The sequence below is a fragment of the Anopheles darlingi genome, chromosome 2 (assembly GCF_943734745.1).
Source record: "Anopheles darlingi chromosome 2, idAnoDarlMG_H_01, whole genome shotgun sequence".
Taxonomy (NCBI): Eukaryota; Metazoa; Arthropoda; class Insecta; order Diptera; family Culicidae; genus Anopheles; species Anopheles darlingi.
The window spans coordinates 90114402-90134401 of NC_064874.1; the positions used below are offsets into that span (position 1 = coordinate 90114402).

General features: G+C 48.3%; 1 protein-coding gene across 7 annotated transcripts in view; it reads left to right on the forward strand.

Moving 5' to 3' along the window:
* LOC125951245 (P protein-like) overlaps positions 1–20000 on the forward strand; it is a 47450-nt gene that overhangs the window by 22720 nt on the left and 4730 nt on the right. For 6 of the 7 annotated variants that reach the window (XM_049679936.1, XM_049679935.1, XM_049679940.1 and 3 more), the window contains 2 exons: positions 16218–16321; positions 19880–20000. The exon at positions 19880–20000 is cut by the window's right edge and continues 236 nt beyond it. In XM_049679936.1, coding sequence (XP_049535893.1) covers positions 16218–16321; positions 19880–20000 — 225 coding nt within the window. Of the gene's footprint in view, positions 1–12867; positions 15520–16217; positions 16322–19879 lie in introns of those variants that run through there. The other variant, XM_049679941.1, reaches the window with a different exon arrangement.

Consider the following 20000-nt stretch of genomic DNA (forward strand, 5'->3'; position numbering starts at 1 on the left):
TCTGACTACTTCCTCCTAAACAGGTTATCCGGCAGGCCACCGCCATCGCTCTTCCTCGCTCTCTACACGTCTGTGTCCCTCTCTTTCTACTCTTGCTCTGCTTCGTAACACATTCCACAGCTCCACGTGCCCGACAATCGATTCAAGCTTTAAGCATCGTCAATAACAATTTGAAAGGGATTTCACTTCCTTGGGATAAGCGAACTGTTCTCGCAGCAAAAAGAATACGTGACTACGGCTGAGCCGGTTCACGTAGTTGCGGAGTTCACTGACAGTAAGAGAATGTTGAACAGGTTTGCATGTTAGGCGGGGAAGCTCCTTTGGTAGCTGCTTCTCGCCGCTGGGGTCTGTTCTCACGGGAGTGATGACAGGATGACGGATTAGTAGCTTCCTGATGGTGTTTGCTCACGATGTGGCACCGGCACCATTCGTGACAAGTAATCTGTTTGAACGAAACAAATGGCTATGAAAACGGTTAATGTCTTCTGACAACACCGGCCATTAGCACGATGGAGATGGATTTAAACACTGCATGTGAACTCTGCTTTACGTTCAATTGAATTGTTCACTTGTCGATGTTTGTTGATTCATTAGAATTGCATCTTAAATAGCTGGGACTCATTAAAGAACCAACAACAATGATGGCTAAATTACAGATAATATTTTCACCCCCGAAACCGGTGATTGGGGGTACCTCCACCTTAAAAATTGTTTGTGAAAGTAATTAAACAGACGCATTGCAGCGTGTCACACCGGTTGCAAAATACATTGTCTTACAAGGGTAAGCAGGTCAGCCGCGTTTGTCTTTCTGCATTTCTTTGAAAGATGATCATTATTTGCACGACGTCAATTTCATCGAACACACTTCGTAAGACATTAATCAACGGGCGGCAACTGCGAAAACGACACTCATCCTGACGATCCAGTCGCGGCTTCATCATGTTTGACCGCTAATTCCCACAGCAAATAGGCGGAACCGAGTGAGGACCCGCGGGAGGGCGCGTGTTCGCGCTTTGTGTTTGATTACATGACCCGAGCCGAGGAATGCCTTCATTTCTCGGCCGCTGCCAGCCATCACGGATTATGAATGAATCTGATTTGCGCTTTAAGTGACAAAGGCCGGCCGGCCGGTCGGCTGGCTGGCTGGTCGTTCGTGTACGTGTTAGGCCCGTCACGTGCCCGCCTTGTACCAATTGGTGACGAAATTGAAATGCCAAATAAGTCATTATGTATGCTGGAAAACAATATTCGCAAGTGATGCCCGCAAGGGGCAGGGGACACCCTTCTCCGTCACCTCATTGAAAGTGGCTCGGGGCCACCGTAAACCTAGGTTCCCATCGGTCTTTGCCACTTCGCTCGCACCGCACTTTGATAGCACCTCGCCCCGAAGTGACACACGCAGGAGAGGTGGTGCGCTAGATGGAAATTTATGTCTTTCTCCTATCAAGCGGATTAGTGCCACGAGCGTACGCAACGTGTCCTTCAAGACTCGCCGATAACGTTCGAAGTCCGGGCCTCACACCGCTAGCTAGCTCACTGCCAGTCGGGATAATTATGTGGCGTCGATTGAGGAAATTGAAAGCAATGGCGCTCATCCGTCGATCCATCAGACTATCCGTTGTGCTGCATAGAATTCTATTTTTATCTTCTTAGTCTTGAGTGTTTTTTCTCTGTTCTTTTGTTTTAGTAAATATCTCTCAACGACTTTTATCACGCAGTAGAATGCGAATACAAGACGCTTTTATCGGGCCAACGCCTCGAGCATCAAAGGAACCTCTGGAATGACACCAAACGGTCCTCTATCGACACCATAACTGTCACAATAACTAACGTTAATTGTTCAGAGACGCCGGTTCACGAGCCTGCTCCGTTTTGGCTTTGATGAATTTGTTTCGGAGAGCATAAAAATCAATTAAACATGGAATGCGCAAAACGATCCGATCGAGGAACGGCCCTACACAACACGCCTGCGCCGCAATGCTTTCGATCTGATACGATCTCGTTCCAAGACTCAGCAGCACTGCGTGCATCCTGCATGACCAGCAGCAAGCAGTCCAAGTCGAAGGTTTCTGTGATCGTTTATTTGATTATCGAACGATCTAGACAAACAAACGAGCGGACCGCCCTGCCATCTTGAATGGGCGGATGGACCTAGACCACTGTTTGTTTGACCTATGGCACGCGCGCGTTGGCTTCGACGACATTCGTAACCGCGTTCATTGAGTTTGGCCGTCATTTCAATCAATAAAGTCCCATTCCGCCTCTGTAACCGATCACGTAAACTGGGTGGGGAGACTACCATGACCTAGGACCGTTAGTCATAGTCAACGTCGCTCGCGATGCTGTGACAGTTTCTGTCATCATCCCGCATCTCTCGGGACCGACGGGTGACCCTAGAAGGTCGGTCTCTCGGGATGGGAATGGAACTCAATTAAAAATGCGTTAATCTCAATTGCGGCTGCGTCACGCGCATTACGTCTTAGCGGTGACGGTCCACAAAGCCATAGGTTCCCGCGATAATAACTCCTGGCAGTGTCTTGGATTCAAAGTAATGTAGGAAGATCCTTGAAAACTGTCAAGATATAGCTCTGCAAGAAAGCAGCGCCGCTGGTTTCTGGTCGTCATCGATAACCAACGTCATCCGTGCGGCACGTTCCACCATCGCATCGTGATCATATTTGCATTCCCGTACTGACCAAGAGTTTCTTAAGCGGGGATTCCGGTCGGTCTCGATCCTCATGATAGACACTCGCGCACCTGAGACGGCTTGTAACGGACCAGCGACGACGAACGACTCTAAGCGAATCACTTTGGTTAGATAATTATGCAAAGAATAACAATCACGCCGTCTCGATGGCGTGTGCGGGATGATCGGGGACCTACGGTGGCCAATTGCTGATTTACATGCTCAGACACACACACATACACACACACACAGACATGCTTCTGACCAGGCAGGCATCTGAAGCGGTGAGTCGAGTACAAGTCGGTCAACCTACAGGTTCGAGATTCTTGCGCCAATTTTCACGGCCAACCGGGACGGAGGGCCCGCGACCGTGTCCGGAAAATGGCGTCATTTAGCGATCAAAGGGAATGCAAATTATGGCCAGCGGACCGAGGACCAGCATGGCCAGCGCGATTAGTCACTCGATGTGCTTGCAGGTGGTCGTTCGTCATTTGAAAGTCGATTAGTCATCGCAGAATTAGTGAACGGACAAAGTGGTCTACATTCCGCGCGTCCACACGCGTCACTCGCTAATCAATCGCCCGTTTTCAATTTAACAATGATTTTGTGAAATGTTGGCAATAACGTGGGTGCACCGGCAGGAAAAGTGGGAAGCACCGTTAATTTGAATTTCAATTACACACCTCGTCGTTATCGTCGCCGTCGTCTAGAGTTAATTCATTAGTTCCAGGTATCTCATTGTGCATCCTCTGGCAAGTGTTCATTTGGTTTAACAACAACTTTTTCCCGCTAGATAAATACGCGCAAACACACAATATGATCATCCTGTGGTCAACCTCGTTCCAAAGATGAGGAGACTGCTTATCAGTAAGGCGGCATCAGCTCCGTCGGCGTCACACTATGATTGCTATTTGCATCGTAAAACCCGCCATTACCGTCTGCACCGCCTTTTCTGTGTCATCGAGCTGTCAAACGAATCGACTCGACATTTTTTCCATACACTTCCTGGCCTCAGTAACCCTTGCCCGGCTGCTACACCATTTGGACTTTACTGAAACTATCATAGCAAGCTGTGAATTCACAAGTGATTGAAATCAGTCGAGAGCCGTTAACCGGCCAATCTTTCCTATTTGGCCACACCATTGACTGTTTGACGTCTATTAGATTCAATTACCACGACGACCGGACCGCAATCACCGGCTGGGAATGGGTCCTGTGAACCTGTGAACGGCCCAACATGCGACTAATTAATGATCGCCGGGTCTAACGCCGTGTCGCTCTGGCGTTTTAGCATCGCTCTCCATGCTGTTAATTAACCGGTGTTCCAACAATCGATTGGACAGCGTCGAAGGCTGCCGAGTGAAAAGGAGAATGTCTACCACTGGAGACTGGATCCATGCGGTCTCTAGGGGACGTGGAGACCCAATTCAAGAAACAGGTGGCATGTTCGTGCTACCATTTCCTAATCGGTGTCAGCCAGGTGCTGCTGCTGCCGCTAAGGCATACAGTTTGAATTCAAAGCATTCTTACATTCCAATTTTTATTGTGCCTGTTCCGCGTTAGAAGGCTGCATATCATATTACAGAACGCCATTGCATGATGCAAGTACCAGTCGTTTGCTTAACGAAAGCAGCATCTACCAGCTATTAGTGCCATCGGCATCACTAGCAAGAAGCAGGGGACCATTACAAGTTTGCTGGTGTTATTAGCCCTCCAAAAATAGCCCTCATTACAGTCTCACGGAAGTCTGCACACCATCGCCCCCCCCCCCCCCCCCCTTAGTATCCTTAAGCTCACGAAACTCCAAAACTCATTCAAGGCGCATCGGAAGTGTCAGAAGAGAAAAGGGCTTCGAAAAAGGAGGTTAAGGTAACGCGTCGTTTCACATCCCCCATCGGCCAAGGTCCGTGTACCGAACCTTTCACTGGTTGCGCGCTGCCAGCCCCCCCCCCCCCTTTTTAGCTAGTACCAGCAGAGTGCCAAGTGCACGACGAGGACCTCGTCCGGATATTGATCCAACAACGGTACAGTAGTAGACGCCGGGTAGAGCGAATGATGGCGTGTAAATGACTGACACACTGCTGCTGCTGTTGCCGGTTTCCATTGCATTTTCTCCTTTTTGGTGCATTGGCTTTGACCCGTCAGACCCTCGGCTTCGCAGGAGAGCGAGCTTAAAATCATATTAGAAACCCATCTGCTCCACGCAGCCACGATTTACGGTGGCGTGCGTAACCTGGCGTTCTCGATCGCGTGACAAACGTGACGCTTCTGCTGCTACTGCTGGTATTCTGCGAATCCAAAGCAGTTCTCGCTTCTATCTGCACAGAGACCAAACCAAACAGACACAGCGTTGACGTCAAACAACAATCGTCTGGTCGCTTCAACTGGTGTGTGTGTGTGTGTGGCGATTGTGAACTTCCGTTTCCACACAGCAAGTGGCCGGTGAGGAGTTGACAAACAAAAAGGGTTCCGCTTCGTTTCGGGAGCCCAAAATTTGAATGTCAACGAGCCATGATGGTGAGGAGGTACATTCGTGCGAATTCGTGTTCGAGTTCCAACATCGTAAACTGCTGCCGATGGGCCACTTTTGTCAATTACCGGCTCCACAAAAAATAACGCTAAGCTCTATTGTTTGCCTTGTTGCGTTATTGCGTTACCATTTTGTGAAGCAGAAAGCGAAGGTAAAGTTTTTGGCAAATGCTACGCCAACTTTTAGCTCTCTTTCTATGTCACTCTCAATCCGGTCACGTGTTTGTCAAAATTAGTAAACGATTTGGCTAACAAGCGACGAAACGAAAGTATGGTTTTCCCGTGAATCTCTTTCGGACTTTCTCGTTGAATAAATCAATGAGCTTCCGAAAACAATCGCAAACTGTGAGACGTGCACATGTTTGGTTTGCGAGAAGGAACCGAAAACCTCTTCCTGAATACAAAATTCGGATGCAACCGGCAAATGCCACAACGGAGAGCAAGAAACAATAATAAAAACAAAGGTGAAATAAACACCCACCAAACCGCGATTCGGACCCCTGCGCCTGGCGCATGCAAATTGCCGCCAGCAACGGCGTACCGGTGACCCTGATTGCAGGACAGCAGGGCCCCCGGTCCACGCATCGATGCCACGGACAGCTGAGCAAGAAGGGAGAGCGCCTCACGAGCTACGCATCGCTGATCGTTTGGCCCCGATTGCGTTCCCTTTCCACGCATCGACGATCGCGTACGAACGTTGAGATGATTAATTTACAATGTCTTCTTGCTGTGACCATTCGTGGTGCGTTTCGCGCGGCCACAACAATGATTGGCCCTGATTGACAGTGGGCTGTGTGTGTCCTTTCAGGTTATTTTTGTTTTTTGCTTTGTTCGCGTAGTCCTCAAACCACACGAAATACAATCTTGCAGTCACGTTGCACATATGACGTGGAAGATTCCGCGCGCAAATGAGGTACCGTATGGATATGTGGTTTTAATCAATTTATTTCTAATGATCGCTGGAGCAGGGTTAACGCTGAACCACAAAACCACAGAATCGTATTCACTTCCTTCGTAAACGAGCCGACACGTGCGAAGCGAATGCACCTGATTTAACGCCTTTTATTTAACGCACTACAAATCAACATACTATGTGAAAGATATTAACTTCGGAGTGGCTATATTGGCGTTTCAGGACCGGTAATTACCTTTTCAATGGCTGACAGGTAATTATAGGCAATGTTTCTATTTGTTGTGCGAATGCCGCACACCTGAACTCTTCAAGTTAGGGGAAATCCGTGCTCGCCCACCGATCGCAAAGGCTCTTTAAGTCTGATTCAAATGGGGCATCGGTAGATAACACTTGGGTTAGTTCCGTTGCGGTGACTCAAGTACCACTTTCGGCTGGATTAAGACGCGCAGATTTTTAATTAAAGTTTGATCGTGATTTTTTGCCTTTGGGTTTGGTACGAGTGCATACTTGTATCATGGGCATTCCATAAGTTGAAGCAGGTGTTTCGAAAATAGGAATGCCCAAGCATCAACTTTGTAAACGAAGAAAATTCAACGAAGACAAGTTCTTTCAAAACAACAAGAAGCTTTCAATATTATACTTCAACTATTTCAAAGGACGAATGCGACGAGCTCTTCTTGCACTCCTGGTATATGGTAAGGATAATTTCTAATAACATACCTTAACACCATCTCGTTATCATTAAAATATTGTGAACATCTAGTTTCTTTCACTTTTTGAAGCAGACCTGCGTAAAACCGGCGACTGAAAGATGAGACTGATGTTGTCACTCCGGCCCATCTTCCTGCAAAGCAAACAGACGATGGACACGTCAAGGATAACCCACGCCTTATCGTCTGGGTCACCGAGTGAGCGAACGATCCGGCAGGAGCGCACGACGGGTTCAAAACCCTCATAAAAGTGTGGAGGTCCGCGTATCGGGCTCCTAATCGCTTTTATTGCTTTTTATGCGTTTTCCATTTCCCTTTCAAACCACCCTCCACACAATCGGTCGTCGGGAGGGTGCGGTGTTTGGGGCGCGGCGACAACGTAATTAATGTGCGTTCTGTGCCCGGTGTGGCGGCTATAGGTGTCTGCATCCGACGACTGGCAGCGTTGGAGCTGTGACGTCATTATACCGACGGACCGACCGACCGACAGAGAGGGAGCGAGAGAGACATTAACCTTGACCAGAACGAGCTGCCGAATTTCTGTTATTCCTCGCGGTTCGTGGACTGCGGTCAGAGCAGAGTCCGGCGCTCGGAGTCCGGCCGATCGATTGGCAGCTTTTCACTTTCGGTGGCCGCCTGGCGCCACAGCTCCTTCCAATCCGCTCGTCGTCCGTTTTCCTGTACCTTCAGCTCTTCAGCTGACCCTGTGGCAGGTCGATCGAATCATTTCACCATTCGCACGCTCGCACACGATGCTCAGTGATGGTAGCAGCGGGTTAGCGGGGTGTTGTTGGTGGTGGATATAAAAATAAACTCCGCACACTCCACATGGCATCGGATCGCTGGCGCGGACCGAAAAAGGGGTTGAAAGGTTTATTTTCTTCCACCCCAAAAGGCCGCCCATTTTTGGGGTGAAGGACGTGTGACCGTCGGTCAGTGCGGAGGTGATCCTCCGCGAACGCAAGAGTGATGTCCATTCTTCGCGGACCACCAGCGACCGGAACACTAAAACCCCTGAATGTAGATAATACGCACTCACTTAGTGAGTTTCTGGAGACGAATACTCACTTTGGCGTGAGTTTTTTGTTCACCAACAGTGAGAAGGGCGTCTCCATCGACCATCGGAATACCATCACGATAGACTTCTGCACCAAATTCCGACACGAAGCTGTTAAATGATGCTGAAAATTAGCGACCAAATGGCAACAAGTGTCCTTGCGGCGTCGATGTGGTAGCAATTGAATGAAATGCCGCCGCGCATTCTTCGTTCGGTTCCTCCACATTCTGCTCGCGAATGTTAGCGGACGGCAGCGGCATCGAGGAGCTACCCCGGATTGGATTATTGCACGTTCTGGCACGCGATGATAGTAAATTCATTCGGAAGCGGCATCCAGTCAACGAGCCAGTGGCAGAAGAAGAAATAAAAATAGAAAGCCAAACGGAACGGAGATAATAGTGTGTGTGTGTGTGTGGGAGAGAGAGAGTGGTAGATAGATAGAAATAGTGTTCGCCTTGACGAGGAAACATGATGCCGATGTTTACCATGTACGTCAGCAGACCGTCAGACAGACGGAGCGTACCAGGCAACTGGTGGCTTGATGACGCTAGATCTCGATAGTCCATGCCGGCTGCTCCCACTAGGAACTACTCATTTTGATAATTAAAAAACAAAAGCAGCAGCAGCAAACAATGGACGCAGTCTCTCTCTTACTAGACAAGGAAAAGCTCGAGTCAGCTTTAAGGCTTATGGCGGCACTTTTAACTAAACCACTGCAACGATGACGCCTTAACACAGTGACGCCATTCAGTTCGAACTAGCGAGCACAAACAGCCTGGAATGTGCATTGACGCATGAAATAGTCAAAATTAAGGGAGCGAACTGATGCAATGAGTCGTGGTTTGGTGTCGTATCGATTTATAAGTCTTTAACACCCAGCTTAAAGGGATTTTTTTGTGGCAACTTTATGCGCCAACTGCTACGGTTCCGTGCCGTTCCACGCCATGTCTTTCGATTGTTTCTGCACCCAGAATTAGATACGCTGTGGCGTCTCATCGGAAGCTTCAGGGTCAGCCGAGGATTTCGCTTATCATCGGAACCGTGGTCGTGGTTTATATCCTATCCGATAACACACACACACACACACACACACACACACACACACCATCCCGCCGTCGACTCCAGCACGTGCTGAAGTGGCCAACTTGTCGGCCGACCAAAGGATTAAACGGTGCGATGAGTTTTCGTTATCACCCGCAGTCGCTGTCGATGGATAAACCTTCGTTTCGTTTCGTTCGACCCGCTTCCTCAAGTACACTCGACGCACGACGCCTGAGGATGACATTTGCAAATTGGTTTGGTCCGGCCACACCTGCAGAAGCGTGCCACGCGTCTTAAGCCGAAACTAAAAGAAGCCTAAGCCCGGAAAGGCTTTACAAAGATAACGCACCGCATAGATAATGCGATGCTGTCGCTGCCAATGCGCTTCCAGCCGACCAACCTGGCCAATGTCCAGTAGCCGGTGCGATTTTATCGAATGCGGTATCGTTCGATGCGTTGTCTCTTCTTCCGGAGTGTAATTAATCAATTGCTTCGTTTCGTACCGTCTGTCCATTCGATAACGGATCTGAGGAGGCTAGTGTGATTCTCAATCAGATACATCCTAGTGAGCATGTAAACACGACGGTCCGGTGACGACTAGATTGACCACGAAAACACCTCTTCCAACATGCCGCCAATGGAAATCACCTATGTCTTTAGCGATGGCGAATGGAGAAAGAGGTACGCATCCGACGCATCGTAATTTTTGTTCATTTTGAAATGAGTCTTAACGAGCGAAACACAAGGCTGCACGTAAAATGCAAAGCTGGCAAAACGTCGATAGTCAACCAGGTTGGTGCTGGTGTTGAGGATGGTCAGTGCGGTACGGTGTCAGCCAGTGGTGGAACCGGTTTCGAAAACCGGCACCGGATCTTTCGGCGTAAAGTGTTGGGCCGGCTGGAATGTGCAACTCGTGCAATCCCCATTTATGCACGTGCACCCCCTCCAGCCATCCATTGTACAACGAGTTTGTGCCATTGCGATTGATGATTTAATTTCCACTTTACCTCGTGGCACGAGCTACTTAAGGTGTGATGTGACTCCAGGAATCGTTGGTGCGTTGCGACGAAAGAATATTGCTTGTTTTATTAAAGTTAATTAAAACATTCCTTGCATAATTACATTATCTCAATGACGATACTCTCCAGTTGCTCGTGGTAGTTTGCGAGTCAGTGCGAGTCCAGTTTTTAGATTGATTTGAGCGAAAATAACGGATCATTATGCTGTCAATCATTATACTTCAGCTGCACATATGCATCGAGGGAAGTAAGTTTTTCACAAACGAAAGTAAAAACATAGCCAACTTTGTTTAAAGAAGTCTCTAAAAACATATATTTATTTTATTAGTGACTATCCTTAAATAATTTACACTGATTTGTAAATCAGAATCAGTGTAAATTCAATCAGAAAGAAGGAAGAAATTGAGTGATCCTGAATTACCATCAATTAAAACCGCTTTTTGTTCATTTTTTCTCCTTTTTATTTGCTTCATTATACATTCAATGTCTACCTTTCGGATTCCTTTTGAATGTCCAAATTTGTATCCTTCATTATGTTATTCTTGTTCTGCATTTTTTTAAGCTGCAATATTTTAAATTATTAACTTCTATTTCATTCTCCCTGGCTGCATCTTTACCATTTAAATGGCTGTTTCTCTTTTGCATATCTGTTCGTTGCAACAAATAAAAAAAACCGGCACTAAACCGTCGATGCGCGATGATTATTTCGGTTCCCATAATTTCCAACATTCGTGTGCAAGCATTCGCAACGGTCAGGGAGAGCCAAAGACAAAATCTGGGGTGACCGCGCGCGGGCGACACACATTTTATTTCCCCGCGGACTCGCGCCGGTGTGTCGCGTTCGCACTGCATGACCGCGGTCAGCATGGAACGCACGGCGTTTGTATGGCGTTCGTGAGTCACATTTCACACATTTACACCGTGTTGCTAGTGGTGGACGATCGCCGTACGCGATGCTGCAGCCCGTTGGAAGATGGGATCTGCTTGAGCTGTGTTTGTGTGTATGCGCCTGTGTATGCGGTTAGATGAGAGAATGGGAAAACCTTTCAAGAGCTCATCCGTCCATCCGTTGACACGCTGCTGCGGGATGTGAAGAGTGCAGTAGCAGCGGTGGCAGCAGTGGCAGCAAAAAGCATAAATTTTAAACCATCCTCCGCCCAAAACACACACACACACACACACACACGCATACACACGGGGGGCATGAGCACACCTTATCTCCTTTACACCATCACACCAACATGTCGTGGTCGTGGTCGTCTCTGTCACTCGCACAGACCGGGCGCATTACTATCTGGCCGTCGCATTGATTTTACCTCTCATTTCGCCAATCACCGACTGGCTGGCCGAGGGGCGGGAAGGGTGGAGTTGGAGCTACTGGTCAGCCAAACGGTCGCGGCAATGATGGCGGGTGGTGTAGTCCTTCACGAACGCTCGATCCGTACGCTTGTGGTCTCCGGCGGTCAAGCTTGGGGTCTGGTAGTGCGAAGGTACGTTCGCGCGCGCGCACGCGTGCGATCCGCGATCGGTGCATCGGTGCTGGCGATCTGGATCTAGTAGTGACTCCATGCCGGTAACTGCCGGTGGCCGATTCCCGTACCAAAAACAACAGCAAAAAAAACGCAGCACGCAGTGTGATGTGATCAATCGCGACTCCATAGCAACGCGTGCGCCGTGAATGTGATTTGTGTTTGATGTGCATCCATTTGTGCGTTCGCGTTGAATGAAATATTTGCGACGAGAAGAAGTGCGAGCGAGCGAGCAAGCGAGTGATTGATTATTGTTGCAAGTTGCGTTGCGTTGTTGCAGTGGTGCTGATGTTTAAGTGCAACACGGTCTCGAACATCCCCCCTCGAGTGTCTATTTTCAAGCTCTCAATCTCTTGTTCGATCTTCGCCCGTAACCATGACCCTCGATAGCACGACGGCTGCCCTTGAAACCGGCCACACCGGTCCATCTTCCGTTTAATCCCTTTTCGTCTTAAACACTTTTCACGACGAGCTAGCAAAGATTTAAAGCACCAACATGGTGTGTATGTGTGCTTCGATATGAAATTGAACAGAAAAAGGTGGATTGGCAGCTGCCTTCTCGATCGCGGTGGGTTTTGCGCGCGTTTTTAATAATTCTCTTCGAAGCATAGCACACGCCCGCGACTCTCGAGGACAACGACAGTAGGGAGCACCACGTCTTTGTAGCTTTGTTTTTGTGCCGGCCGCACACCGAGGATAATTTTATCCAACAACTATCTGCGAGGGTGGAATTTGGATTGTATTCTTAGCTAGTGTGCTGGCGTGTGTGCGTGTTTGTGTGCGTTGTGCCCCTTTGACGGGATCGTCTTCTAATGGTTTGAAGATCATGGCGAAGGTTGAAGACAAATTCGTTTTCCTCAAAACAAAAAAATCTCATTGACACGATGAGCACGCGAGCGCGCGCGCGAACACCGCGAACCGCATCTCGCACACATACACGGCGGCGGCGACCGAGAACCCACCGGTGACCGGATTACCGAAAATAAAGACATCTCCGATAGGCGCCAGTTTCAAACGGAATGGATGATCCCGGGAGGGGTGCCGGACGTTGGATGCGAGTAAATATTGGCCCCAGGAGTTATCACGGCACGAATGGATGGTTCCGCGACACAAACGTTGTCTCGTTCCGTTTGCGGAATCTCGTTTTGTTCTGTCTTTGGTTTTTGCTGCCGACAGCTTCTTGTGCTGATAGGCGATCGCGAACAAGGAACGTAAGAACGCGCAGCCGCTTATCAGGCGCCTGCTGCGCCTGGCGTGACAGTAATTTGAGGTCCAAACAAGACATCCTTCGAGCAGGTCAATTAGCCTGCGCCAGATTTGCGAAGCGCTACTAACGCATACACACACCTGTGACGAATGATTGATAAGAGGCGAACGCGATTCCGTTGTTCAAATGTTGCTGCTTAAGGTGCTGAAAGAGAGACCAAAGTTTATCGTCGCTTCCCAGTTACCCACTGGTCGCGGTCGGTTCCATGTAATAAAACGAATGAGTGATATGCAGCTTGTATGCTCGATAATGTGTACGATAAAACGTGCGACAACCCTTCCGCGAGAGGATGATGTTGATGGTCAATCCATCACGGGATTACAGATTTCTTTGTACTGGAACTGTCCGGTGCTTTGTCGCTGGCAATCCTGGAGGGCCCACCCCTAATTTGATTTACGGTTGGCCTCAGATTAGCTGACCATTAGTGAGTTTCTATATTAAAGTTGAGAAATCAAAAGGTAAAGTTGAAAGGCGCACGACTTTAAAGCGTGTACTGAGGGTACAACACACGCGCCTGTTGGCGATCGCTTTGTCGGTCAATGAGTCTCCTCACCTTAGCATCAGCCACTTGTAAGGAGGGGGAGTCAGAGGAATGATAAGGGAATCATGAAGTTGAGCCCTGGTCGAGCGAGATACGGTTACCTTTTTGCCTGGACTGGAAATAGAAACCGATGCGTTGAGGTGTTTTATTTCGGAATTCGGACTTGCCCTTACTTGTAAACGAACTCCCCCCTTGGCTGGAACGGATGTTTATAGCTAAATTAAGAGTATCTCGTGCCACGTGATGCTTCAGGTTGCTCATTCAAGAATGAATTCAGTTACCCAAATCTACCTATTCGGATGAAAGGTGGAAGAGCAACGCCGCTTCTCCAAAACGACCTTTGCTTTTGATGCTTTGAACGAAAGAAGACACCAGCTAGGGGATGGCAAGCAAAAATGTCACAGTGACAAGGGTACACAAAGTGAATGACGAAAATAGAAAAGGCTCATCATGTGGTATGCTGTGGAAGGCTTGTGGTCGTCTTTATTCGACTTAAAGGATTGAAGATTTAACCAACTTTGTAAAGGCATGGCCCCGGTCTCGGCACGGTTCGCATCCACGCTGGCCACGAACCAACCATCGTTAGCAAGCTCCCTCGAACTACGTCATGCTTTCGTGGATACATTCCGTCCAGTACAAGTCACCAAAATGGCGCGCCGTGGCATGCTGTGTGGGGACAGTTGAGATAGAAAAACAATTTTATGCTCCAACGCCACAGACAGACAACACACGACATGCGGTAGCCAAAGCGTTGCGTTCCCCCCTCTCCCCGAAAGCACTTGTTTGTGAAAAGGATTATCTTGTGCAAACATGTTTGTCCAAATATTTGGTCATTCGTGCACGATTTTCGGAACAGAACAAAGTTGATCGACGTTATTCTTGGATTGGATCATGTAGACCACCGTCACGTGACGCTGTTGCTGGTCGAAATAACGAACAATTGTCTGCAAACTCAGCCCACTTTTCGAAGAAGCATACATTATGCACAGAACCTAGGAGAGGATTCCGAGGAATCAAAATTTCAAATCCGGGCAGCCAAAAACTCTGCCGACACAAACTTTGCATTCATCGAAATGTGTGCGGCGAACTTTTGCTCTGTAACGACAACAGGGCCTAATGGGCAAGGCTTTTTGCAGGCAAAGTTGTCATTCAACAAAAGTTTTTGCCAAAGAATGTCACAAACATCCTTAATTGAATGATCGCCCAACTTTCTAGGCGCATGCAATGAGCTCCAGGAAGCCTGGATAAGATAACGAACACGACGAGTGTACTGTCCAAGCAAGCAAGCAAGCATTCGGCTTCTGAGGTATTAGGAAACTGAAAGTATCTCTTGTAATCACACATTCCCCGTGGCCACTTGGCATTGCATTGTGTAATACACGTGCTCGCGATGCTTGTGACAACAGCGTGTTCACCTTCCGCATCAACGCAACGACCCATGGACGTGAGATTCGTGAAGCGAATTCTATCAATCGCTTCTCCTCCTTCATCATCATCACGAAGCCGTCGGTGACGGTGACGGTCGGGTTCGGTTTAAATGAAAAACCCCACCAACCCGCCCCAAGGTCACACCCGAAACCCACTCGTGCTCGTGAAAATCGCAATCGCGCCGTTTACACATTGTCTGAGTGAACTCAATAAAAAAAAAATGACCAATAAAATGCGATCGCCATCGTTGTCGTTGTGACCCTCCCAAATAATGACCATCATCATCATCATCAACATCGTGTCGCGAACATTCGGAAAAAAGTGGGGATAAAATTGTATAATAGAAGCAAGACGGGGTAGGCGCTGCTCGGTGAAATGTGGCCAGCTCTATTTTGACCATTGAAAACGCACGCTCGTACGCTCGTTCGCAGTGATTTACTGTTTTCCACCAACACATCGAAGCCAGACAAGAGGGGCGAGACTGTTTTTTTTTGTTTTGTTTGGCGATGGACAGGCGCCATAAGCTCTAGTATTTTATCACAAAATTTGTCAACCTCGCGCACATCTGTATGCGTTGCTGTGTCTGTTCCACTCCGCTTAGGTATTAGTAGTCGTATCGTAGTGAGACCACCGAGTCGAAACCGAGTGGGTCAGTGGGTGTGTTGAACCCGCGTGGTAGTCTACGAGCCGCGAGTTCCGGTGAAGATTTTCCGCGTGATTTCCGCACACGCAGCGGTGCAACTGCTGATCGACGACGAGTGGTCATCGACGTGATCCAGCGTACGATGGACCCACAGAGGTAGAGAGGAGAAGGCAAAACAGTGAGAGTGACTTCGAGGGCTTGCTTTGCACACCACTAATACCACCCGATCAATCCCGATCGATCAATCAGCTGCCGCCCACGATCCAGTTTTACTACTTTAAGTGCATGATGATTGGTTCCTGCCTCGCGTCCCTCGATTTAATGTCCCTATTCCTTATCTAACGCAGCTACTTACACAGTTAACAACCCTGCACGCGTCATCTAATTGCATGCCACCTGCCAATCCCTAAAGTGTGTGCCCGTAGACCGGTCGGGGAGACATTCTAACGACTTCTTGGACTGGTGAAGTTAAAAGTGCAGATTTGTGCGCAACAAACTCTCTCACACACACACAGACATACAAACACGGAACATGCCATCGAAAGCTTGCAGCAGATAATTAAACATTACCGCTCGATTGGCACTCGACTAACAGCCGCTACTAATCGGTGCCCGGGAAGTGATACAACGAGATCAATATTAAACAGACACAGCACACACACACAGCACACACACATTCTAACCACAGCACAACAAAGGCCTGGCCGTTTGGGAATGTCCAAGACGAGGGGCAAGAATGTCGTGTTCAAGATACTGCGCTTCAGCGAGGAGGAAGAGCTGGCCGACCTCAAACGCTCACCATCGGGCGTCACCGTGCAAAGCATCCGGCCTAACCATTCTGTCATTTCTCTCAGCCAGGTGACGGAGGCATCGCTGGAGATATGGCGTACGCTTCCAGCTGCCATCCGCCAGGATCCGAGCTTGGCCTCGTTCCGGCAGGAGCACGAGCGACTACACGGTAAGTAGCGAATAATCGATTCGATCCCAAAACCACCTGTTACACCACGGCCACGGTACGCCTGAATTTGCATCCAAGCCAACGCCTAGCAACAGCAACCACCAGAGGGTAGGGCTGGGGCTCATGAATAGAAACGATCCTCGTCATCATCATGACGATCGCTCCTGTCAGCAGCAACAGGTCCTCCGAACGAAGTACAATGAGGGTTTATGCGGTGAGCACAACTTGTTCGCTTCTTTTTTTGCGTAGCCTTCGGACACTGAAATACCGTTCAACAGAAGGAAGGCCTGGCAGACGCTGCCTTTTGCTATTGGCTTCTTATTTTTTCTCTTTTGAGAATTAAAAAAAACACGTTCGGCTAAAATTAAATCTCGAATGATATCGCTACGCAGTAGTAGTGTTGTTGTTGCTGTTCCTGCTGCTGCTGTCGTTGGACCCAATGTTTGTATAACCTTTGCTGTTGTAGATGGGTCATTTTGCATATTTTATTCATTTTATCGCCATCGTGTAGAGCGAACCGATACGAACGTACGCGTTGGGAAATGACTCACTAATATGCAATAATTTATTTTTTTGTCGAAGTCAATATATCGCGAAATTAATTGGAAATGTTGGAAAGGTACATATCAGTTGAAACTCGGAAAACATATCGTCAGTTTATGACGGCTGTTGTGCAGTTTTGTAATTGGATTGATTTCGCTTTGGTTGAATCAATAATCCATTCAATAATACGAATCAATTATAAGCACATTTTCGCAGCAAAAACTGTACTGTACTGCGAGCAAACAAATCGCGGCTTAGTTTCCATTGAAAAACAATCACAGATCAAAGAGCTCTGTTCGCTCCACTAGCGGTTGGCTCCGGTTAGCATAGCAACAACGGACGGACCTGCCCCGGCACATTATCATGCAGATTGCGTGCGCGAGGATAATTGGCACACGAAGAAGGCACCTTCACCATCGAAGGGCGCCTGCGGTGGCCAGGTCACGTTTTCACGACCGCGCTTATTAGTGTCAATGCTGTACGCGTCATCGCTCCCCGCCCAATGCCTGAACAGTGTATCCTCTGCGTGCGTTTCAATTGATCAATCTGCTGTCCACCAGCAAAAAGTTGCAGCATAAACGGAATGGCAAATAGCGAGCAAATTGATTGTGCCCATAAATCAACACCTTTGCTGCCTGTGATGCCTCCTTATCAACATGTTTTAGTCCGACCGTCCGACTGGTAGCCAACGTGCGCCGGAGTCTTCTTCTTTAATTAGCATAAAAAAAAACGAACCGAAATCACAACCACCTAGAACAGGATGTTGCTGCCAGCGGTGGACATCTCTCAATGATCATAAATCAAAACCAACCAGCTCCCAAACGGCCGCAGCACCGGATGGGACAATTCGCGAAAATGCCCAAAACATGCGCGATCCGTTGTCGCGCAGCTGTGTTTTGGTTTTGGGTTTCTTTTTTTGCCGGTTCGTCATGTTTGGATCAAAAGCGGGTGCCGCTCAGCATCTGGGATGTAGGTCATTGGTGTGACGTCTTGGGGGGCACTGGAGGAGTACGTTTTTAAAGACAGTATCTAATGCTGGAATTGTTCCCGGAGAATGACGATCTAAACTCAAGCGGAAGACACTTCTTCGAGTTTCTCATAAACATTGTAGCATAGAGAGCATTTCAATTGGCTAAAGTCCCAAATCCTCAACCGGGAACCTCTCAATGAATCATTTTCTCGCTCAAGTGCATCTCATCTGTCCAGCGCCGTCACCATTGCCGTCACCGAGCGCCCGAGTGTTTTCTCTCTGCACTTTATGGCAGTGACCCGCATCTCGGTTTCCGACCGGCACAACCGGCGTTGATCGACGACGAACCAACCGTCGGTCGGTCGGTCGACCGTACCGGCCTTGCCCGTTCCGCCCCGGTAGCTCGATTGTTTTCAATTATTCTATGTAAATTTTCTAGCATGAAACATTTCCGCTCATTATCGCATTGAGTGCCGCACTCGAGCTGTTGCTGGATGCTGAAAATAAAACATAAAGCCCCATTGCCGCGTGTATACGTGTGTGTGTGTGCTGGTCCTCACTTCGGATGAGACCGATTTCGGTTGATTGGTTGTAGGCACATACACATAGGCCTTGGACGGGGTGACCAAACAGAGGGCTGGTTGGTGACCGTCATACGGTTGTTGTTTCTGCGGTTTGTTGTTCTATGCTGATCTGGCCAGCATGCACCACTCTAAAGGGTGCACACCGGCCGCATGTTGTGCCGTGGAGCGCACTGGCGGACATACGCGATTGATCGTTTATGCTGTGTGGCTAAAAATATATTATCGCGCTGCATTATGAAACAGGTAGATCTGACGCGGAAACAGTAATTAGCGAGTCCGATCGCAGTGTTCTAAACCATGTGCTTCCCGGAAAGCGAGATGGCCGGAGATAGCCAAAATCGTTTTCCTTCCTTTAATGGAAGTATTGTTGATGCAATGCATTCACATCATGGTTCAGCTGGTGCTTTTCCTGCAGCGACGTTTTCTAGTTGTTGTCAATAATAGTCAAGTAAAACTCAAATCATGTAATGAAACATTAAATTTAATCAAGCTTAAGAAGAGTAATCATTTTGAGTAAACATTACATTAGTACATTGCCTCATTATGCTGGATGGAGGCGCCTGGTATTGGAAATTTTATGAACTAAATTTCGTCAAAGGCTACTTCTCGCTGAACAAACAAAGCCTCCCGGCATCGAAGCAACATCTAAACATCTGGCATGTAGATGTGGGTATCGCAGTAGGCTCAAGGCCCTCATTAACTATTACATTGTGCGCTCCCTTGGTAATTGAACATCAATCGCCACTATGCTGGAGGATGTTTTCTATTCGATCTAATCGATAAAAAAAAGTCTAATGTTCACTCCGTACGGAGAGTGATAGAGACAGTAAGAGCCAAGGGCCATCCCATCGTGCCGGCATACCACTGCGATGTTATCTATTGTCGTGTAGTCTATGCCATGGTCAGGGACGGCCCTGAACAGCCACTTCAGGTTCAGTGGAATGGCGTTTTATGTTATTTCTGAACCTCACGCCGAGTGGCCTCGGGTTTCTTCACTTCGCCCGGGTATTTTTATTTCACTTTTTCCTGCTTCCGTTATCGTTGATCGCTCATTGATTCATATACCGGCCCCAGATGTTGCACAGTGCCGGCGTCATCATTTCATTCATAGCTTCAGTGCAAGGCGAGACCGCGATGATTCTTTGTAGCTCACTGCAGAGTGATCTACTTCTGACAGAAATTAACCTTCCCTCGGCCCCGGGTGGGTGTTAATTAACCGCGAGCAATGAGCAGTGCACGGTGCAAATATGGTGGAATGAAGTTTGCTGTCAATTGACCCGATTGTCTCGGTAAATAGTGCCCTCCACCGACGTCCTACCTAACGTCGTAGACGGTGATGCGGCTTTGGCTAGGCTGTGATGATTTTGAAATGCAAAAAAGGCCAATTGAAGATTGCGCACGTGCCACCGTAACTAACGCTCTGTCTGTATGTATGTGTGTTTGTGTGTATGTGTTCCTTAGGTCCGGACGAAGATCCACTCCCGAATGAGGACGTATCGGCCGACGATGGGGACGATAATCACAGCAAGGAGTTCATCACAATCAAGGTCACCAATCCGGACTCAAGCATCGAGGATTCGAG